Below are 24690 nucleotides of genomic sequence, written 5' to 3' on the forward strand. Positions count from 1 at the left end.
GTCTGCTGTATACTATTTCTTACCCAGTTCACAGGGCATCAGTTAGGATGCATATGTTTCCCACCTGCAGAATTCACATGAACCAATGTCACATGATATCTATTCTGGTCAAATCAAAGGAAGTAGGCTTTATTCCTCCAATATACACGTTGGGGAAGATTTATCAAAACCTGTCTAGAGGAAAAGTTGCCGCGTTGCCCATAACAACCAATCAGATCGCTTCTTTCATTTTTCAAAAGGCCTCTGAAAAATGAAAGAAGCGATCTGATTGGTTGCTATGGGCAATGCGGTAACTTTTCCTCTGGACAGGTTTTGATAAATCTACCCTATTATGCCATCTCTTGCAGGATCTGCAGGCACACTTTATAGAGACAACTGCACAAGTTGGAACATTGCATTATGTGTACATTGGAGGAACAAAGGCTTTTGCACCTTTTTAAAACATCAAAATGTTGATAATGTTACAAATTGAACATATGGGAGCCATCGGATCCTGTAAATTGGGACGACTATTGCCGCAAAAGTACCTAAAACAGGCATAAAAGGGGTTATCCAGGAACAGAAAAACAGAGCGAATTTCTTCTACAAACAGTACCACACCTGTCCTTAGGTTGTGTCAGACGTTACAACTTGGCTCCATTTACTTCAATAGAACTGAAATGCCACACAACCTGAGGACAGTGGTGGGGTTGTTTTTCTATTCCTGAATAACCCCTTTAATGGTAATAGTGCATTAAAACAAAACAAAAAAAAACTAGGTGACAGAGAGAGTCTTATCCCATGTATCTCATTGACTTTGATGGGGAGTAATTGACCAACAGCAGATACTTCTCTACCAGAATCAGGGACCAGGTACTTCGTACCAAACCCCAACTAGGCCATCTAGGGGATATGACATTAACCTGATAAGAAAATCCATTTAAAATTAAAAACATATTTTTATATTAAATATTTTTGTAAATACTTGTGTTTGCCATAAAAGAACAATTCTGGAGCATCTTTTCTTAGAACTGTTTTTGTTGCTGTTTCTGAACTGACAAATAGAGGTTACCATTCCCCTTGCCTATCAGACAACTGTGTAAAGAATTGTGTATGGACACCCCCTATTAACTGTCATAGGGGATGGTAAGTATATACAAGTATTTACTAAAACAGGCAGTTCAGGAGAGGTAATAGGTCTCCTTTATTACACGAGAATGATGATAAACTTAAGATTGGTTCCTGAAATTAGGTCTCAAAATAATAAAAATCTGCACATAATATTACACATTTATACAATTAACCATTTGCTTGTCACAGCATAATTCTCCATAACAGAATTGAAGAGCTTCCTGTTTTAGGTACACAAATTATTTAAGCAAAAACAACAACACAAAATGTTTTATGCCACAATTGCACACAGCCTAATAATAAACCATCAGCCATCCAGACTTTTGGATGATGTAAAGAAAAAAAATAGGCAAAAAAAACCCCCAGATATTTGGCCAGTATATTGTTATTGGTTACAATACTAAAGCTCCAGATAAACCAGAAAAAGAAAAACACAAACTAAAAAATTAAGTAAAGCAAAGCTGCATTCTGGTGCACAAAAGCATAATCAGAAAAACAAGCATCCTGTATTGGTCTATTGTTGAGAGACCCAACTACATTTCATCCTAATGTCTATGAGCACCAGTGGATGTATATTATATGCTTGGCCAACAGATTTCTGATGTATATGGCCACCTAAAGGTACAGTTACTCTGTAGTAAAGCTGTAAAATTACATTGCCCAGAGTAAACCACTTATAGTAAAATTTATAATGTAATGGGTCACTGAGAGGGCCATTCTGTAAAGATGTAGTGTAAAAAAAAAAAAAAAAATAATCACTGAGAAAAAGCACTATAGTCTGCTAACTAATTCCTTTGGCACTTAAATGAGTACTCTAGCGCAGACTACTCCTGTTCCATCGTGCTCGGGCTCAAAAAAAAAACCACATGGAAATAAACTATCACTCACCTTCCTGCATTCCTGCTGAGCGCCGCTACAGCTGATCGGTCCTCCGGTCCTTCTTCTTCCTACTTCCACGTGCACGAATCGTCAGACGGTGCTTCAGCCTATCACCGGCCGTAGAGATGTCCCGCCTCAGCCAGTGATAGGCTGAAGCGCCGTGTGAGAATCCGTGCACACAGAAGTAGGAAGAAGAAGGACCGGAGGACCGATCAGCTGTAGCGGCGCTCACCGGGAATGCAGGAAGGTGAGTGATAGTTTATTTCCATTTTTTTTTCAGCCCAAGCATTATGGAACAGGAGTAGTCTGTGCTAGACTACTCCTTTAACAGGCACTAAGTAGACTATATAGATTGAAATTTCCATTTGTGCTCAATTCCTTTTTCTCTTATTTTTTTTGCCCCATCGTTGATGTCCACCTCCTCCCCCTTCACGCCTTTTTTCCCACATAGGCATTGGAGGCTCAATTTCATTAGGTCGCCCTCCTCGGTCAGGCACAGTACCAGTCATAAGCACCTAAAATTCACAAAAACAAATAAATAAATAAATTAAAATGGGGAAAAAAAACATCACTGTATAAAGCGCTATTTTTCTTGTCAAAATGGTGGATACCATAGCAGAACCCAGTTGTAGGTGAATGGGATCCTTCAGGTACTGTTGATGGGTTGGAGTCAGAATATTATTGTGGCATCTTTTTTAAGTAGAAGCCACTCTATGCAGATGTGTATAGACCCTTGGGCTGTATAACAAACCACCGCTGCATCCATTAATATGCTAAGTTTTGTAATGAAGTAAATCCTTGCCCATAGTGTTGCAGACTGATAAACCGTGTTGTAGGAGGCTCGTAAAGAACACAGATGTGGGGCTTAATGTTTACATATAGGTTAGACATTTGCTGTCTGAAACCGCAGATTTCGGCAGGGCAATTTACCCAATCTAAAAATGTGCATGAATGAAAGATGTATTCAGGTTATGTTGTTAGGAGGTACCTTCTGGATAGCAGTGCGGGTTTTCAGGCAGAAAGTGGCATTGCAGGTGTGTAGGATTCGGGAGTAATCTTGCCGGGCAGCTAATAAATGTGGGATTGAGATCCGGGACTCAGTAGTAAGTGATTTTCTTAAAGGCCAGTAGACTTCATTCATGAGTTTTTCCTTTACCTGTGTTCAGGAAAAGGCAAACATATGAGATATACATACAGGCCACTATAGTAAAAGACCTAGGATACTTAAAGGGGTACTCCGCTGCTCAGCGTTTGGAACAAACTGTTCCGAACGCTGGAGACGGCGCCGGGAGCTCGTGACTTCATAGCCCAGCCCCCTCATGATGTCACACCCCGCCCCCTCAATGCAAGTCTATGGGAGGGGGCGTGACAACCATCACGCCCCCTCCCATAGACTAGCATTGAGGGGGCGGCATTTGAGGGGGCAGGGCGTTTGTTCCAAACGCTGAACAGCGGAGGACCCCTTTACCCCTCTTCTATGCTAGAAGGTGAGGAATGAAACGTATGCTGCTAGATACAAGGCTGGTCATGGGCAAGATGGAGTGATGACACAGGAAAGATTTATAAGAATGAATACAGATGTCACCTGCACACTGTTATGTGAGGACGCCATGTTTGTTTGTACTTCATTGTAATAAAGTCAAGAAAGTTTCTGCACAGTAGATATAAAAAAGTCTACAAGCCCGATAAAATGTCAGGTTCTTGTGATGTTAAAGAAGGAGACAAAGATAAAGAACTTTTTTTTCAAAGTTAATGTGACTTATAATGTGAACAATTCAATTGCAAAACAAACAGAAATCTTTGAGGGTGAAAGAAAAAAAAAGAAAAATAATAAATGATATAATAGAAAAATTATATAATATAATATGTATATATCTTCTTTTAACTGGGGATGTGGCTGTGTTCAGAATTAAGTTAACACATTCAAACTCATGTTAAATTGAAGTCATTACACACTGGCCATCATGTAATGTGACTCCGAATAATCACAAATAGAGTTTAGCTGTTCTAGTAGGATTTTCCTGACATTTGGCTTATTTGCATCTCAGAACAAATGCCATTGTCCACAGAGAGCTTCCAAAGCATCAGAGGGATCTCATTGCAATACTATATCAATCAGAAGAAGGGTACAAAAGAATTTCCAAAGCATCAGATTTGCCAAGTGGAGAAAATATGGCACCACAGAGGCATTGCTAAGACCTGGACGTCCCTTCAAAAGAAGACAATTGGTCAGGAAGGCTTCCAATAGGCTTACTGCAACATTAAAAGGAACTACAGGCATTTCTGGCAAGCACTGGCTGTGTGTTACATGTGACCAAAGATACGCTTGGCACAAAAATAACACTGCACATCACCCAAAGAACACCATGAACACAGTAAAGCATGGTGGTGGCAGCTGCATGATTTGGGACTGTTCTTCAGCTGAAACTGGGGCCTTAGTCAGGGTGGAGGGAATTATGAACAGCTCCAGATAGCAGAAGATTTTGGTACAAAACTTTAAGGTGAAGAGAAAGTTCACTTTTTAGCACGACTACTACCAAGAGCACATATCCAAATTCAAATAAGCATGGCTTCACAGGAGGAAGATTAATGTTGTGGAATGGGCACGTCAGAGCCTAGACTTTAATCCAATTGAACATCCGTGGGGTCATCTGAAGAGGGCTGTACACAGGAGATGTCCTCGCAGTCACACAGATTTGGAATGCTTTTGTAAAGAAGAGTCATGATGCGCCATGCTAAACAGACTCCTACCTAAAAACACTGATTGTGGTAATAAAATCAAAGAGTGCTTCCATAAAGTATTCGTTTATGGGTGTGCGCACTTCTGTAACTAGGTTATAATGTGTGTGTTTTTCCCCCTCAAAGATTTCAGTTTGCTTTGCAATTGAATAGTTTACTTTATAGATAACATTAAAGGTGGAAAAAGTTATCTTTGCCTCATTCTTTAACATCACAAGAACCTGGCATTTTAGCAAGGGTGTGTAGACTTTTTCATCACTGTATTTCCCTCTTTTGGACAGAATTTTACAAGACTGTTTCTGGCTAAGCACCTTATATGTCCACTGTGTGTGAACTGGTCATACTGGGCATCTGTGCAATAGTCAGACTGTGCCAACTGCTCCCTCTATTATTAGACTTCTACAGTCCTCCTGTCAGTAATCACCTAGACGTAATAGTATGCCAAGGTGCACCACTTACCTAAAAACCTTGAAATACTATTACATCAGGGCTGTGTCTTGTGCTCCAGCTCAGCCTAATTCACATGAAATAGGGTTACTTCAATACCAGAAACAACTCCTGGACAAGTGTGAACCTGTTTTTGCACTCCTTTTCCCTGAGAGTTGACAACTGTTTTACAATGCAGATCATTAGATAACGGACCTGCGCTCTATCCGACCAGTGGAACGACTGCACTGTTACTTCAAATCGAGTCACCAACATTCTCATTCTACATTCATACTCCTTCAGCATGGAATAATGCAACTCCTGCAGGGTCTCCTAAGGAAAGAAGACAAGAGTAAAAAAAATTCTACATTTATGATCTGAAACATTCACAGTTTCTCTGACTTGAACCCAAGGGTCCAAAACCACTCTTAAAGGAAAACTGTCAGCCAGTTCACTCACACTAAACCCAATATACTGGGTGATAGTGAGGGTGAACTGGAGTCCAATGAGGGGTCACTTACTTTACTGTGTGCCCTGGCTGCTGAGTTCTCCGCCGATAAAGTTCTGTTTGTCCTCTCTGTACTCGCGCATTGAAGGTAGTCCCCTACCCCCGTGGTTTGCATATTCATGTTCTTTACATGCCCCCAGAGCGCAGTGCTTTGTCTGCAGAGCGCATGCGCTTGAAGATTTTACGCAGCTCTCACTTCCTGATGACATGAGAGCTGTGCGTCCCTGGAGAGCACTTTGCGCATTGTAACTGCACATGCGCCGGGCCCTCGCTACTCACGAGTTCTGTAGCGAGGGACTGGAACATGCGGAGTTACAGTGTGCAGAGCACTTTCCGGGGACGCACAGCTCTCATGTCATTAGAAAGTGAGAGCTGCGTAAAATCTTCAAGTGCATGCGCTCTGCAGACAGAGCACTGCACTCCGGGGGCATGTAAAGAACATGAATATGCAAACCACGGGGGCGGGCTTAGGCTCCTTCCTCCGGGACCCAAAGAAACATGGACGCCAGGGGACTGCCTTGAAAGTGCATATCAGTCATATGCAGAACTGTCCATCTATGGTTACAGTCTACAAAAATTGTATTTGATCCTGTAGTCATCCGGAACTAAAAGAGCAAGAGCAAGCACACAGGTAGGCACAGTGGCACAGGTCTGTCCACCTCATCTCAAGCTCCTTGGATTTCTTCCTCAGCCTGGACAGGGCTCAATCCCAGCCCAAATACAGTGCTACAAAAGAGAAGGTCCAGCCCAGTATGAAATCATGAAAAGGTAGCTGTATTTTCCTTCTTTTTAAATTCACAGCACTGCCATTGGAAATGGGTCTATTTCCAACACGTTAATGTGACGCTAATACAACATCCTTAGTCACATGACACCAGAGTTTGGGACTCTTACATGGTTAGGGATTTCTAGGGTCTTTTTTTAAAGGGATAGGTCAGGGCAGGGGTCGTCCTTTTTAGGGCGAGCGCCCCACTGGTTCCATGTGCTAGTAGGCATAGCCCACAGCACAGCACAGCACATGTAGGGATTTCCAGAGATTGTTTTCTCCCCTTGCCTCTACCCATTACTTTCTTCTATTCACTTGTATGCTGGACTTGGGTACCCTTCTTGGAATTACCACTATCAACACCCCTGACACAACAAAGCAACGAGAAGAGGTGAGAACTACATTTTCTTATAGGCACTGGTTTCTCCCTCAAGTGACTTAAAAATGATTGCTACTGTTCTGTGATAGATTGGGCATTAGGGTATTGTCCCCCATGGTGGCTTCCAAACTGGGGCTAAATCATTGTTACACTCTGATTTATGTATGTGGGGTTTCTGAATATTTTAGGATTGACTTCTTAAAAGGTTACAGGGGTACTCCGGTGGGAAAAAAATTTTGTTCCAGAAAGTTAAACAGATTTGTAAATGAATGTAAAAGAAAGAAGTGGAGTGGCTCTTGTTCTTACTACAACCAAAATAGACCTGGGCTGCCCAAACTGGACACCTCTACCCACGGTGTACCAATAATAAAATATTAAAGGAGATATCCAGTGGTGAACAACTTATCCCCTATCCTAAGGATAGGGGATAAGTTGCAGATCGCGGGGGGTCCGACCGCTGGGGACCCCCGCAATCTCCTGTACGGAGCCCCGACAGCCCGCGGGAAGGGGGCGTGTCGACCTCCGCACGAAGCGGCGGCCGACATGCCCCCTCAATACAACTCTATGGCAGAGCCGGTGCGCTGCCTTCGGCAATCTCCGGCTCTGCCATAGAGATGTATTGAGGGGGCGTGTCGGCCGCCGCTTCGTGCGGGGGTCAACACCCGCTATCTGGCCGCAGAGCCTGGCCCCCGTACAAAAAGATCACAGGGGGCCCCAGCGGTCGGACCCCCCGCGATCTCAAACTTATCCCCGATCCTTAGGATAGGGGATAAGTTTTTCACCACTGGACTACTCCTTTAACCCCTTAAGGACCCAGCCCAAATATACCTTAAGGACCCGGCCATTTTTTGAACATCTGACCACTGTCACTTCAAGCATTAATAACTCTGGGATGCTTTTACCTTTCATTCTGATTCCGAGACTGTTTTTTCGTGACATATTCTACTTTATGTTACTGGTAAAATTTTGTCGATACTTGCATCATTTCTTGGTGAAAAATTCCAAAATTTGATGAAAAAATTGAAAATTTTGCATTTTTTTTTACTTTGAAGCTCACTGCTTGTAAGGAAAATGGATATTCCAAATAAATTATACATTGATTCACATATACAATATGTCTACTTTATGTTTGCATCATAAAATTGACGTGTTTTTACTTTTGGAAGACACCAGAGGGCTTCAAAGTATAGCAGCAATTTTCCAATTTTTCACAAAATTTTCAAAATCGGAATTTTTCAGGGACCAGTTCAGTTTTGAAGTGGATTTGAAGGGCCTTCATATTAGAAATACCCCACAAATGACCCCATTATAAAAACTGCACCCCTCAAAGTATTCAAAATGACATTCAGTAAGTGTGTTAACCCTTTAGGTGTTTCACAGGAATAGCAGCAAACTGAAGGAGAAAATTCAAAATCTTCATTTTTTACACTTGCATGTTCTTGTAGACCCAGTTTTTGAATTTTTACAAGGGGTAATAGATGAAAAATCCCCCCAAAATGTGTAACCCAATTTCTCTCGAGTAAGGAAATACCTCATATGTGTATGTCAAGTGTTCGGCGGGTGCACTAGAGGGCTCAGAAGGGAAGGAGCGACAATAGGATTTTGGAGAGGGAATTTTGCTGAAATGGTTTTTGGGGGGCATGTCACATTTAGGAAGCCCCTATGGTGCCAGAAGAGCAGAAAACCCCAACATGGCATACCATTTTGGAAACTAGACCCCTCAAGGCACGTAACAAGGGGTCCAGTGAGCCTTAACACCCCACAGGTGTTTGACGACTTTTCGTTAAAGTCGGATGTGTAAATGAAAAAAAAAATTTTTTCACTAAAGTGCAGTTTTTCCCCCAAATTTACCATTTTTACAAAGGGTAATGGGAGAAAATGCCCCCCCAAATTTGTAACCCCATCTCTTCTGAGTATGGAAATACCCCATGTTAGGACGTAAAATGCTTTGAGGGCAAACTACAATGCTCAGAAGAGAAGGAGTCACATTTGGCTTTTTGAAAGCAACTTTTGCTGAAATGGTTTTTTGGGGGCATGTCGCATTTAGGAAGCCCCTGTGGTGCCAGAACAGCAAAAAATACCCACATGGCATACTATTTTGGAAACTACACACCTCAGGGAACGTAACAAGGGGTCCGCTGAGCCTTAACACCCCACAGGTGTTTGACGACTTTTCATTAAAGTTGGATGTGTAAATGAAAAAAATTTTTTTTTTTTACTAAAATGCTGTTTTTCCCCTAAATTTAACATTTTTACAAGGGGTAATAGGAGAAAATGACCCCCAAAATGTGTAACCCCATTTCTTCTGAGTATGGAAATACCCCATGTTAGGACGTAAAATGCTCTGCTGGCGAACTACAATGCTCAGAAGAGGAGGAGCGCCATTGAGCTTTTGGAAAGAGAATTAGTTTGGAATGGTAGTCAGGGGCCATGTGCGTTTACAAAGCCCCCCGTGGTGCCAGAACAGTGGAACCCCCCACATGTGACCCCATTTTGGAAACTACACCCCTCACAGAATTTAATGAGGGGTGCAGTGAGTATTTACACCCCACAGATCTTTGGAACAGTGGGCTGTGCAAATGAAAAATTTTATTTTTCATTTTTACGGACCACTGTTCCAAAAATCTGTCAGACACCTGTGGGGCGTAAATTCTCAATGTACCCCTTATTACATTACGTGAGGGGTGTAGTTTCCAAAATGGGGTCACATGTGTCGGGGGTCCATTGTTCTGGCACTATGGGGGCTTTGTAAACACATGTGGCCTTCAATTCCGGACAAATTTTTTCTACAAAATCCCAATGGCGCTCCTTCTCTTCTGAGCATTGTAGTTCGCCCGCAGAGCACTTTAAATTCACATATGGGGTATGTTCTTACTCAGAAGAGATGGGTTTACAAATTTGGGGGGGCTTTTTTCCTATTTCCCGATGTGAAAATGAAAAAGTTAGGGTGACACCAGCATTTTAGTGAAAAAATATAATTTTTTTTCATTTTCCCATCCAACTTTAATGAAAATTTGTCAAACACCTGTGGGGTGTTCAGGCTCACTATACCCCTTGTCACGTTCGGTGAGGGGTGTAGTTTCCAAAATGGGGTCACATGTGGGTATTTTTTTTTTTTTGCCTTTGTCAGAACCGCTGTAAAATCAGCCACCCCTGTGCAAATCACCAATTTAGGCCTCAAATGTACATGGTGCGCTCTCACTCCTGAGCCTTGTTGTGTGCCCGCAGAGCATTTTACGCCCACATCTGGGGTATTTCTGTACTCAGGAGAAATTGCGTTACAAATTTTGGGGGTCTTTTTTTCCTTTTACCGCTTGTGGAAATAAAAAGTATGGGGCAACACCAGCATGTTAGTGTAAAAAAATAAAAAATTTTACACTAACAGGCTGGTGTAGCCCCCAACTTTTCCTTTTCACAAGTGGTAAAAGGAAAAAAAGCCCCCCAAAATTTGTAGTGTAATTTCTCCCGAGTACGGAGATACCCCATATGTGGCCCTAAACTGTTTCCTTGAAATACGACAGGGCTCCGAAGTAAGAGAGCACCATGCGCATTTGAGGACTAAATTAGGGATTGCATAGGGGTGGACATAGGGGTATTCCCAAACAGGGTGCCTCCAGCTGTTGCTAAACTCCCAGCATGCCTGGACAGTCAGTGGCTGTCCAGAAATGCTGGGAGTTGTTGTTTTGCAACAGCTGGAGGCTCCGTTTTGGAAACCCTGCCGTACAAGACGTTTTAAATTGTTTATTGGGGGGGGGGGACAGTGTAAGGGGGTGTATATGTAGTGTTTTACCCTTTATTATGTGTTAGTGTAGTGTAGTGTTTTTAGGATACATTCACACTGGCGGGTTATGGTGAATTTCCCGCTAGGAGTTTGCACTGCGGCAAAAAATTTGCCACAGCCTAAACTTGAAGCAGGAAATTTACTGTAAACCCGCCTATGTGAATGTACCCTGTACGTTCACATGGGGGGGGCAAACCACCAGCTGTTTCAAAACTACAACTCCCAGCATGTACTGACAGACCGTGCATGCTGGGAGTTGTACTTTTGCAACAGCTGGAGGCACACTGGTTGGAAAACCTTCAGTTAGGTTCTGTTACCTAACTCAATATTTTCCAACCAGTGTGCCTCCAGCTGTTGCAAAACTACAACTCCCAGCATGTACTAATCACCGAAGGGCATGCTGGGAGATGTAGTTATGCAATAGCTGGAGGTACCCAACTACAACTCCCAGCATGCCGAGACAGCTGTTTGCTTTCTGGGCATGCTGGGAATTGCAGTTTTGCAACATCTGGAGAGCTAGTTTTTAGACCACTGCACAGTGATCTCCAAACTGTGGACCTCCAGATGTTGCAAAACTACAACTCCCAGCATGTCCAGACAACAAACAGCTATGTGGGCATGCTAGGAGTTGTAGTTTTGCAACATCTGGGAGGGATATAGTTTAGAGACCACTGTATAGTGGTCTCAAACTGCAGCCCTCCAGCTGTTGCAAAACTACATATTCCAGCATGCCCAAACAGCTGTCTGGGCATGCTGGGAGTTGTAGTTTTGCAACATCTGGAGGGCTACAGTTAGAGACCACGGTCTCAGACTGTAGCCCTCCAGATCTACTTACCGGCTTCCGTAGGATCCCGGCAGCCGTCCTCTTCGGAAGCACGTGGCGCCGCCCGCCAATCAACGTCGCCGCAGCCTCCGGACGGGTAAGTGGACGTCGGCGCCCGGTCCCCTTCGGTTCCCCGTTCTGCCCCGCCTATTGTGGGAGGGCAGGACGGGGAAAACTAAAGTTAACCCCCCCGCCCCCAGTCTGCTATTGGTCGTCGCCTCTGACGATCAATAGCAGACCAATAGCAGGGATAGGAGGGGTGGCAACCCTGCCACCTCACTCCTATGCCTACAGGGGGATCGTGGGTGTCTTAGACAACCGCGATCCCCCTTCTATTCCGGGTCACCGGGTCACAATAGACCCGTATGACCCGGAATCGGCGCAAATCGCAAGTGTGAATTCACTTGCGATTTGCGCCGATCGCCGACGGGGGGGGGGTCTGATGACCCCCCTGGGCATTTTCACGGGGTGCCTGCTGATTGATATCAGCAGTCATCCCGGCCCGGTCCCGGCCGGGCGGGGATCGAAATTCCCACGGGCGTATGGATACGCCCTGGGTCCTTAAGTGCCAGGACGTCAAGGCGTATCCATACGCCCTAGGTCCTTAAGTGGTTAAGCAGAAAAGATTATTGGGGCTCAAAGTCAAGGATTTGAGGACACAGGTGTATATATAATAATTAGTTGATTTATTCTAATATAATAAAAAGCTATACAGTGATACCAATAATACACAGGGCCTTTGTGTAATTATGGTGATAACTGTAAATTATTAGGCAAACAATATGTATATAAAAAATAATAATAAGACCACCTAAAATATAAATAAGAAATAGTCTATAGCAGCAAATGACAAAAAGTCCAATATTCGGTTAATCCTGCAATGAAAACCTCCCAAAAAAATGTGTCCAACAGTCATTAATGTAATCACTGGCAACTGTGCTGCTGTCACCTATAGCAACAGTGAGAGATATCGCTCACAGGGATCTGTGTGGTCTCATAAAGTTTTAAATGGAAGTCATCAGCCACTTTGTTTCAATATGGATGACACAAGATAAAAGATGAATAAATGGCACAAGAAACAGTTAATAGTTGCTACTAATTGTAGCCAGTTCCTGCAGCAAGCGATACTTGTATAACAAGAGATACTTTTATGCTCACCGCTCCGCTGGTTAAGACAGGGACAGGTTCACCGCTCTGACATCGATCTGTGTGAAGCCGGTATCAGGTTCTTTATGAGATGCTGCGATCTCCCCTGCAGTCTTTTTTCTTTCACTTTGTTCGGATCATCGGTGCCTCCCTCAGCAAGAGAGAACGTCGCCTGGAGACTCGGCCGACTCCTAGGTTGGCAGCGTTTAGGTGGCGGTGGGTCCCAAATGTGGATGCTCCAGCGCTTCCACTGAAGGTGCCGGTCCGTTCCTCGTGGCGATTGAGCGCGCGCACGGGACAGCGTGTCAACAGGAGATAAGGTGACAAAGTCTATACTTGGCAGGATGTATAAAATGATGGTCTGGGTGGTCAAATGATTCTAGCTGGACGCGTTTCAATACTTTCAGTATTTTCCTCAGCAGCGAATGAATATAGGTCTGATATAGGCACCTACATGGTCTTATATATACTTAGTCACGTCACTTCCAGTGTAAATAAACATTTGTAACAAATATAATATGAATGGGACTATAGTAAGCACCCATATAGCTAGTAAATACTAATCAATACTAGATGCCGTAATAATAATGGTTCTATATAGATCAATAGTTAGTAATTAATAGTTTTATCTGCACTGGAAGGTAAAAATGTACATAAAAATAAAAATGCTAATCGGTGTAGATATAAAATTATAAAGGTACACATGCTTTTACAAATAAAAAGGACACAAAAAAATGTTTTTTATATGTTACTCTACACCGATTAGCATTTTTATTTTTAGGTACATTTTCACCTTCCAGTGCAGATAAAACTATTAATTACTAACTATTGATCTATATAGAACCATTATTATTACGGCATCTAGTATTGATTAGTATTTACTAGCTATATGGGTGCTTACTATAGTCCCATTCATATTATATTTGTTACAAATGTTTATTTACACTGGAAGTGACGTGACTAACTATATATAAGACCATGTAGGTGCCTATATCAGACCTATATTCATTTGCTGCTGAGGAAAATACTGAGAAAGTATTGAAACGCGTCCAGCTAGAATCATTTGGCCACCCAGACCATCATTTTATACATCCTGCTAAGTATAGACTTTGTCACGTTATCTCCTGTTGACACGCTGTCCCGTGCGCGTGCCCAATCGCCATGAGGACCGGCACCTTCAGTGGAAGCGCTGGAGCATCCACATTTGGGACCCACCGCCACCTAAACGCCGCCAACCTAGGAGTCGGCCGAGTCTCCAGGCGACGTTCTCTCTTGCTGAGAGAGGCACCGACGATCCGAACAAAGTGAAAGTAAAAAGACTGCAGGGGAGATCGCAGCATCTCATAAAGAACCTGATACCGGCTTCACACAGATCGATGTCAGAGCGGTGAACCTGTCCCTGTCTTAACCAGTGGAGCGGTGAGCATAAAAGTATCTCTTGTTATACAAGTATCGCTTGCTGCAGGAACTGGCTACAATTAGTAGCAACTATTAACAGTGTGAAGATTCACTATCTATGCATGCCGGCTGCTTCTTGTGCCATTTATTCATCTTTCTTCTTGTGTCATCCATATTGAAACAAAGTGGCTGATGACTTCCATTTAAAACTTTATGAGACCACACAGATCCCTGTGAGCGATATCTCTCACTGTTGCTATAGGTGACAGCAGCACAGTTGCCAGTGATTACATTAATGACTGTTGGACACATTTTTTTGGGAGGTTTTCATTGCAGGATTAACCGAATATTGGACTTTTTGTCATTTGCTGTTATAGACTATTTCTTATTTATTCTTATTTATATCTTAGGTGGTCTTATTATTATTTTTTATATACATATTGTTTGCCTAATAATTTACAATTATCACCATAACTACACAAGGGCCCTGTGTATTATTGGTATCACTGTTTAGCTTTTTATTATATTAGAATAAATCAAATAATTATTATATATACACCTGTGTCCTCAAACCCTTGACCTTGAGCCCCAATAATCTTTTCTGCTTAAGATTTGTAAATTACTTCTATTAAAAAATCTTAACCCTTCCAGTACTTAGCTGCTGTATGCTCCAGAAGAGGTTGAATTGTTCTTTTCTGTCTGACCACAGTGCTCTCTGCTGACACCTCTGTCCATGTCAGGAACTGTCCAGAGTAGAAACAAATCCCCATAGCAAATCTCTCCTGCTCCGGACAGTTCCTGACATGGACAGAGGTGTCAGCAGAGAGAACTGTGTGAAAATTACAAATCTGCTTAACTTGAAAAGAAAATTGTTTTCCACCGGAGTACCCCTTTAAGTTTTATTCAGGCGCGGCCTGAATAGATTTTGATTTGCCTGTCCTTGTTTTGGGGCACATTAAAATTTTTGTAAGTAGGTTGATTCGATTATATAAGTAACATGAATAAAAAAATAAAAAATAAATAAACCAGTGGCAAAAGATGGCCATGTGCTTGCGCATCATAATTTAGGATCTTCAGAATGTGTCATTTTTAATTTCCTCACATTTTGGACCATTACCGTATTTTTCGCCCGGGCATGCTGGGAGTTGTAGTTTTGCAACATCTGGAGGTCCGCAGGTTGAAGACCACTGGTATAGGAGGTAATACTCACATGTCCCCACCGCTCCGGACCCGTCACCGCTGCCCTGGATGTCACTCCATCGCTGTCGCCGCGTCCCCGACGCTCCGGACGTCTTCTTCCCCGGGATCCACGCTCTCTGTTGCCGTCATCACGTCGCCATCATCACGCTGCTCCTATTGGATGACGGCGTGCGCGACGACGTGATGACGTCGAAGGAGAGCGCAGGGGATCCTGGCACGGAGCAGACACTGAGGAGGCAGATAAGGTCCCTCCCGGTGTCCTGTAAGCTGTTCGGGACGCCGCGATTTCACCGCAGCGGTCCCAAACAGCCCGACTGAGCAGCCGGGTTAGTGTTATTTTCTCTTCAGACACGGCGGTCAGCTTTGATCGCCGCGACTGAAGGGTTAATACAGGGCATAACCGCGATCGGTGATGTCCTGTATTAGCGGCGGGTCCCGGCTATTGATAGCCGCAGGTATTCGCCGTATAAGACGCACCAACTTTTCCCCCCCAGTTTTGGGGAAAAAAAAGTGCGTCTTATACGGCAAAAAATACGGTATATGTTGATACCTGACCACGTATAAACATTTGCCGCATTAAATTTTGTAATGACTGCTGGATTATATAAGAAGTAAATTCAGTTCCTTACCCATTGTTCAGGCTGCAACTCAACTTGAAGGAGAGGGGAAGATATGGGAACCGTCCGAGAAAGTTCTAAGATCTAAAGATAATTAAAAAAATAAATGTTTTGTTAGAATTAATTTTACAGAAATTACACTTGTGCCGGTCAGGTCCAAACTGCAAAACTATTATTCCATATTAACACAGTTCTTGAGTGGAAAAGGACATCTGCCACAGAGCTTACAATCTAAACCCATGTACCTTATTCTCCAGCTCCCTCATGAGCTCAGTCACTGGGACGTCTGGAGAAATCTCAGGTAAATCCAATGCTTTGCTTACAAGCCGTAACTCATCCAGAATATCGTCACTGTGTCTTACAGGTTCAGCAGTGGAAACACTGGATCTCTTCAGGAGTCGAGCCGCCTCCAGCTCAGTGCTCAGGAATACTAAGGTAAAAGATTGACTGGCTTGAAAAAAATGGAAGAACCATTCATACCCCGCAGTCTAGACTGGCAGGGAAGTTATTCTCTAAGGCTGGGTTTTCACTCGGCAGTTTTTTGGAATAGTACCACTGCAGTTTTTGAGCCACAGTCAGAAGTTTATATAAAAGGAATGGGAAATATAAAAAGGTAGGACTTCTTCCTGCTGGATTCACTTATGACTTTGGCTTAGTGGCCAACGTCTACTGCAGTGGCAGTATTCCAAAAAAATAACAGCCTAAGAGAGTTTCATACAATGGATAATGAAAAAACACTCCACACTATGATGACTTCTGATGCATATATACGTCAACATCCTGTCAAAACAAGATTTCAGCATGGACAACCCTGGCCCTCATAGACTTAAATGGACAAACTTTGTCAAATAGGGTCATTTTCTAAACAAAAGTGTGGTGAGTGCTGCACTTTACGGTCCAAGTAAAAAGGCTGAATGCAGTCACTAGCCAACTACATTTGGGCCATGAAAGTCTATATGAGCTCAAAAACATCAGCAGGCCAATGTATACATGCCTCAGAAGGCACACTCATGGTGTGAATGAATCCCAACATGAATGTTGGCCAAACTATTGATTTAGGCAGAACCTACCAACCAGCTTATGTGTACAGGTTTGTTCCAAATTTCCTTTAAAAGCATAAATTGGGGAGGGGGGGGGGGGGGATAAGGATTGGGCATGTGGGATTTCATCAAAGTGTGCATAAGTATAGGGAAGGAATAGCTTTAGGGCTAATAATCGTTTGGCCCACAGTTATCTAAACTATAAGGCCATCTTTAGTTCCAATTATGAGGCCAGATAGCTTTCATAAAGGCAACACAAATATCACACATAACCTTTTCTTTTCTAGAATGTGAGGAACTTCCTTAGTGACTCCCTCTACTCAGGCTTTCGTTTCCAGCCGTGTCAGAAGTCAGAATGTATTCCAGTCCTGTGCTGGGAACAAGCGCTGGATTATCAGAGTTTCTAGATTATTATGACCTGAATTCTGAAGAATTGCATTGTATATCTAACTAGAGAAATTGCGGAACAGATTTAGTAAAGATATTGCTGTGAAGAGAGTTTCATCATTACCAATGAGCTGCAGGCAGTTTGCAGGTTTGAGCAGCCTGGATGTGACCTTTCCAGAGGTCAGCACTCTATAGGGACAGTGAAGCTCGCTCATAACTCCGCTCATCTCCAGCTGGAAGGTCTCCGAATCAGCAGGGCCTGAGGAGGAGGAGAAGTACTAGATTACAGAAAGAAGAGAACAGAAGGGCCCTGTGAATGTAGTGTACGGCCTGAGCAATACTACACAAAACTACCCAGTTAGGGTGAAGGGTATATTAAAGGGGTATTCCAGGAAAAAAAAACTTTTTTTTTTTTTTTTTTTTTTTTTTATCAACTTCCTCCAGAAAGTTAAACAGATTTGTAAATGACTTCTATTAAAAAGTCTTAATCCTTCCAATAGTTATCATCTGCTGAATTTGAGTTCTTTTCTGTCTGACCACAGTGCTCTCTGCTGACACCTCTGTCTGTGCTAGGAACTGTCCCGGAGCATAAGAGGTTTGCTATGGGGATTCGCTCCTACTCTAGACAGCTCGCGAGAGAGGTGTCATCAGAGAGCAGTTCGACAGAAAAGAACAACTCAACTTCAGCAGCTAATAAGTACTGGAAGGATTAAGATTTTTTTTCATAGAAGTAATTTACAAATCTATTTTGTATCTATCTTTCTGGAGCCAGAAAACCCTTTAATACCACTTTTTAGGAAACAAAACCTCATGGGGGTGCGTTCTGAAGCATAGTAAAGTGAATATTATACTTGTTAGCCTGTAAGCTTCGGAGCGCTCCTAGCTGCTGAGCTGTTATCAGGGGACTGTACTCTCTCAAAGGCACGAAATGTAAATACTGGGAACTGCTTAACCAATAGAAGATTGTGAGGGCGCACATTCAAGCACATGGTGAGATGAAAGCACCAGAGCCTAATTTGTGGTTGTGGCTAAAATGAATAGACGTACTTACCTGCACATCACTCTGGCCAACTTCCAGCATCTCGGAACCTCCAATACTAGTACCAGAAACCTGAAAATATATTATCCTACCACAAATAACAACTTACACGTACTAATTATCAGCAGTTGAATTGTGCCCAAAATCGTGAACGAGGGCACGCCTATAGTGGGCAAAAATGAACACCACATAGGGTAGAATAAACCAAATGTGTATTTTCTTGCATATTTACAAAGCCAGGTATTTATTTTTTTACTGTGATTTTTATTAAGAGATTTTTCGTAAATACAAATCCAAAGCAAAAAACAAAAAAACAAGCAAGTAACTTCACAAAGGGCCAAAACCCTGTAAAAGTCAGGGTATCCTAAATTAAGAGAAACAAATAAGTGGGCTAGTAAAGGCTGATAAACCTAAACAAGAGCCCTAGGTACAGACGTGAACCATAATGCTGACTACAAAAGAATCTTATAAACGCCTAAGTCTGCTTCCTAAGAGAAATAGTCAGCCAAGCCCTCTGGGCCACAAAAAAGAGAGGAGGAGGAGGAACTAGAGGGGGACCACAAAGACAGACAAATAGTCACAAGACCATTTGGGAAGAGGAAAAAGGAAAGAAAAAAAGTGAAGAGAGGAGGGTAAAAAGGATAAGGAAAGGGGGTCAAGGTGGTTGCCGGTCAGAACAAAGCCAGGTATTTAAACATGTCAGCCATTTCGAGCTGAGGGTTTGGAATATAAGTGGCATACGTAGCAGAATTGCACCTGCCAAGTTTCTTAAGAACATGAACGGGGACTTTGTGCTTTGAGGCGGCGGAGGTGGCTCCTATCCGAAAGGAATGCCCCGAATAACTGAGCAGATTACACCCCAGGGTCCGGAGCAAAGTGCAGATGTGACTGATAAACTGAACCGTAGTAAGAGGCACAGAATCGAAAGGAAGTAGTGAGCTGAGGTCTGGTTGCTCGTGCAATATATGTAACCATTCCGTGAGCACCTTAACCAGACACCACGGATTGCTTGATGGAAAGTATGGTGCCCTGTCTGCTAGTTTTCGTAACGGCAATAGAAAGCTCCACACACCCCTTAGCAACTCTGAGATGGGACTTTGTGAGAAATGGGGATTTGCTGGATGAAAAGGATAATTCACCCGGCCTCAGGAAGCCATAAAACCTCATGTCAGAGAAACATCTTAATCCAACATCAACCCCTGATATGGGGGACCGGAGTGCCAACTGGATCCGCATCTGGCGTGACCTGGAAGACACTAAAATTAGCTCTGGATAATGCGTCAGCTGCTACATTGCCGGCACCAGAGATGTGCTGACAGAGAAAATAAGAGTTGAACTGTGGAGAGAGCCACACCAGCCTGCGTACAAATCGCATAACTTGAGGGGACTTGGACTTCGATAATCAATTCCTCCGTGGCAATGTTGTCACAAATAAACACTATCGTAAAGTAGAGACCCACAAACATGGGCTGCCACTATTGGGTATACCTCAAACAATGCCAAAGTGCAGCTAAAACCTGGGATCGCCAGAATCTCTGAAGAACATTGACCTGCCATCCAGTGACTCTGATAAATAGCAGCGAAACCGTGTTTAGCCGCGTCAGTGTAAATTTTTTGGGGATTGGGCATTCACTTCTGGCAAAAGCATGGATACCCCGTTCCACTGACTGATATGATGGTGCCACATATGCAGGTCCGCTAAGGCTTCAGGACCCAGATGAACCTGACTGTTGGGGTTAGGGGCATCAGGAAGCAAAGCCAACAATCTAAAGACAAAGACCTGCCCTGCGGGATAATGCGCATTGCAAATGCCAGCATACCTAGTAGACTTTGAAGCTCGGCTTTGGTTGTAACCTGAGTCACTACAAATTTGCGTAGTATCCTTAATCCTAGTTAATTTATCTGCTGGCAGACTAGCCTTAATCTCTAAAGTGTCGAGGACAATGTCCAGAAACGTGAGCCTGCAAGTGGGTCTATTTTAGGTTACACTGGCACTCCTACAAAGCTGAACAGGGATCTCAAGGATACTAGACTACTAGGACGTGATGCGGGTGTTTCTAACAAAAGAAAGTCGTCTAGATAGTGTTTTACGTGTTCACAACCTGCCACGTTAACCAGCCCCCAGTGTAGTGCTTGCGCAAGCTGGTCGAATAACCATTGGCTACTCTTTGATCCAAACATACGTTTTGTGGCAAAATAGTATCGCTCCTGCCATTTCACGCCATACCACTTTCAGGACTCTTGACACAAAGGAAGCAACTTAAACGTGTTCGTGATATCCACTTTCGCCAACCACGTACCTGAGCCCAACTGAAGAATCACCTGTATGGCCTGATCGATGGAAGAGTACTTTATGGCAAATTCTTCAGAAGGGATCAGAGAGTTGATACTAGGAACCGTGCAGGAACATGGCGCAGACAAATCATAGATCATGCGTTTTTTATTGCCGAATTTTCCCGTCACAACACCAATTGGATTGACTCTCCAGACATCATAGGGGGAAGAAAGAAATGGGCCAATCATATAGCCTTTGTCCACCTCATTGTGCAACAAATCTGAGACCACCTGAGGTTCCTTACTGGCTGAGAACAGATTGTTGCATTCCTACATCGCCTGCGGAAGGGCAACCAAACCAGTGTGGAAACCCATTATGAACCAGTTCAACTGCCACTGCACCTAGCCCGGGTCCGGATGCTCAGCTAAAACTTGAGCCAGTGCCTCCACCTGAACCCCATCTAGTCATGTCTGCTGCAACTTTTGCGAACATATGGAACTTGGGTGAGCCCTGTAACAAAGGAAGCAAAACGTGTAACAGCCTACAGTTGCTATAACTACAGTTGGAAAAGTTGTAAATGTTACAAATTTGGCTTTTTCCCAGTTATTTCACTGGGCACCCCAACTTGTCCACTGTAGGCCAGGGGTAGGCAATGAGGTGACACCTTTGCTGATACTCGGCTCAGTGACATGACTAGCATTGGAACACCAGGATGCAGTGTGGGAGATAGACTGACAAAGTGCACAGGTCAGAGCCTTCAGACCCGCGAAGTCCTTACAAAATAGCTCACAACACTCCAGTCAGTCTCGTAAGAAAACTGACTAAATGCCTCCGCTGAGAACGCCCTGTGGTTAACGACCGCCGGTTATGAGCCTGCACAGGCCACGGCGGGCCTGCGGAAAACATTACTGAACAACCACGCTGGATACCCGCACTTACCGCTTCCGGCGTGACCAGAGTTCCTCGAAAACCCCATGCAGTGTCCCGGAAGTCCCAGGGCAGTGTCCAGGAAGTCCTGGCACAGTGTCACTGGAAGTCCTTGTGCAGCGTCAAACCAACGAGACTACGCTGCCGACAAAGTCCAAACCTGAGGTGAGGCGCCACAATATAGGCCCCGCCCCTCCCACAAATACAGCCTGTGACAGGCTTAACACATGTCAATCAAAAGAATGTGACCAATCAAAATCTGAGCAGCGATTCCAAGTTCAGAACCTAAAAGGAAAACCATGAGATAGGAATACCTTTTTAATTAGGCCCGGGTACGTAAAAATAGAGAAGAATGGTACTGAACAGACATGCATTCGTGTAGAACTAGGTCTCTTTCTTTGCATATACAGGCTAGTGGAAGTGTATGAAGAAGGAGGTGCATAAACCTCACAGGAACTTGAGTGTCCACCACTGCATGCTGCAGAAGGTAGACACAGAAATCAGAAAAACAGGGAACAGCAAAGGGCGCTACCACGGACATCAATATTCTTATAATAGAAACAGATTTTTTTTTAAATCAATTGTAATAGATAAATATGTATGCTCATACTTTGGAAAAACATACAGTAGGGGAGATTAAAGAAAAAAAAAAGGCTAATATGACTTGCACCACATTTTCAATCTCCCTAATCTTCTTTCATTAGGGAGCAAACTTTATCAAAAAGTGGACATGATCTGGGTTACAAGTGGCAGAGTTTAAATGCACGAAAATGTGCAATTTTTTGACCACACATTTTTGGTGTAAAACTAAGATGCACCATCTGTCTAAGCCACTGTTAAAACCCTGGTGTATTCCGGGACTGTCTAGTCTAACTGGTCCTTGTTTTTAACACCTTTTAATTTTCCAGACCATACAAAATGTATAAATAAAACACATCCCTTCCATTCCAGCTCCCATTCCCCTTCCCATCTGATTAGTCTTACTGTGTAAGAATCTGACAGTTTTTGATTACGGTATCTCCCCCAATATTTCTTATGGGCTATTTAACCTATAACCTTAGGAATATCCTTTTAAAAGGTTCACATTATCATCATGGCTTCCATTAATAAAATGTAAATAGTCACCAATTAACTTTATTTTTTCAATGGCTGCCATCTGATTTCATGGCAAGAACACTACTGAATGCGGCACTATTCCTGCCATTAAGAATGATGAAAATGTTAACAGAAATCTCACAAGAACCTAAGTGTGAACAGGGACCTAATTTTATGCCTATGCAGGAAATTCACAAATTCCGCTATCAAGATAAACTGTACTACAGGGGAGGTCTCATCAGGGACCCTTTAAGAATGAGCCTGTTACCAAGATAAGGTGATCACCCCCCAGTTTCACTTCTGGGACCCCCCAGTAAACAGCTGACTTTGGCTGGTGAAGCTGCTGCCAGTCAGGCAATTTCCTTGCAATGGGTAAAAGTTGTACTACTTGACAGGCATGCACATGACAAGCCGCCCATGTCATACAAGGACCGCAGGAGTCCATCAGAATAGGAACTGCCCCTAAAGAGTGATTCTCTGTTCTGGCTCATATAGGGGGCCCCCAAGCATAGGGCCCACCCTCTCTGATGTCTTCATGAGATCTTTAACTGAATAACCTGTACAGAATAATGGACCAAAAAATGACATTGCGTAGATTCACTTTACCTATATATTCCAGGCTCGATACCACCTTTCATACTTTGCTGAAACAACCATTCAACCAGAGTCTCCCTTAACTTTTGCAGCTTTCTGCATGGTTTATATACTGTATACACCTACAATACCACAAAGTCTTAGTCATTGTAGGTTTATGTCTGCATTCTACATTTTCACACGACTTGAGTGAAATGGTTTACTTGTAAAGGCCCCCTTCTCAGCTCATATTAACTCCCCCACAATGATGTTAATCAATATGAGAAATGAAACCACATGTCAAACCGTTTAATCCAGGTAACAATGAAGAAGCACAGACAGTTGACTGCGGTCCGGTAAACCAAGTGCTAGGGCTGTACTGACACCTGCATTTTATTTTCCATTGGTTTTCTCCGGAAATAGCAGAACAGAGCAGGAAAGGAAAAGATGTGCGCCAGTGGATCAGTTACACAGTATCACAGAAGAACCAATGTATCAATAGTGTCAACCAAAAATCGTATCACAGCAAGACACTAAAATATAACTTTTATTAAAGACCACTAAAAATCCAAAAGCATAAAACACAATACTAAACCAATATAGTGATCATCTACCACCAATCGAACACCATTGATTGTAACACTGACACTGTCAATGCTACAATAAATGGTGTTCTTTTGGTGGTAGAGGATCACTATAGTGGTTTAATATTGTGTTTTTTGCTTTTGGATTTTAGTGGTCTTTAATAAAAGTTATGGATCAGTTACACACCAGACATGAATGATGCCTGGTGGACCCCCTGACTTGGCATTATACCTGGTATTTTTGACAAAATCTGTTACGGAGGCAGCAACAGCGCTTCCCGCATAGGTGTAAACCCAGACTAACATAAATCTAAAAGTTACAGCTTTACATCATTTTGTGAAACTTGTTCTCTTAACTGTTGTTATCTGTTTATTTTTGATGTTGTCAAGGCTCTATCCATGTAAAAGCTGTAATGTAACATCATATATTTATATGTGCTGACACCTAGTGGGCAAACATTAATACTACCAGGAGGCAGTGGATTAAATGGGCAAGTATATCTGTCATTTATACAAACTCTTGACATGTCAGAGAAGTGTCCAAATTTTTGATCGGTTGGGGTCAAGGTCTGTACCGCATACAGTAGCGCACTTAACTTTATCTCCGACCGGCATCTACTTTGTAATGACACCTTTCTCCTGGTAGGGCCTCCATGCTCTGGACACTAAGCTGACAGACACAGCAAACCTTCTTGCCACAGCTCGCATTGATGTGCCATCCTGGATGAGCTGCACTACCTGAGCCACTTGTGTGGGTTGTAGACTCCGTCTCATGCTACCACTAGAGTGAAAGCACCGCCAGCATTCAAAAGTGATCAAAACATCAGCCAGGAAGCATAGGAACTGAGAAGTGGTCTGTGGTCACCCCCTGCAGAACCACTCCTTTATTGGGGGGTGTCTTGCTAATTGCCTATAATTTCCACCTGTTGTCTGTTCCATTTGCACAACATCATGTGAAATTGATTGTCAATCAGTGTTGCTTCCTGAGTGGACAGTGG

The 24690-nt window shown here is 43.1% G+C and overlaps 1 protein-coding gene across 1 annotated transcript in view; it reads right to left on the bottom strand.

The window, feature by feature from the left end:
* Positions 1-2241: 2241 nt before the first annotated feature.
* Positions 2242-24690, bottom strand: part of FAM98C (family with sequence similarity 98 member C) — a 32595-nt gene continuing 10146 nt past the window's right edge. Inside the window, exons 3-8 of the mRNA XM_056540118.1 lie at positions 17324-17458; positions 16018-16202; positions 15785-15856; positions 5371-5487; positions 2978-3145; positions 2242-2504 (exon numbers count right to left, since the gene is read on the bottom strand). Coding sequence (XP_056396093.1) covers positions 2361-2504; positions 2978-3145; positions 5371-5487; positions 15785-15856; positions 16018-16202; positions 17324-17458 — 821 coding nt within the window. The 3' untranslated portion in view covers positions 2242-2360. The remainder of the gene's footprint in view (positions 2505-2977; positions 3146-5370; positions 5488-15784; positions 15857-16017; positions 16203-17323; positions 17459-24690) is intronic.

This window comes from Hyla sarda, chromosome 9 (genome assembly GCF_029499605.1).
Source record: "Hyla sarda isolate aHylSar1 chromosome 9, aHylSar1.hap1, whole genome shotgun sequence".
Lineage (NCBI taxonomy): Eukaryota > Metazoa > Chordata > Amphibia > Anura > Hylidae > Hyla > Hyla sarda.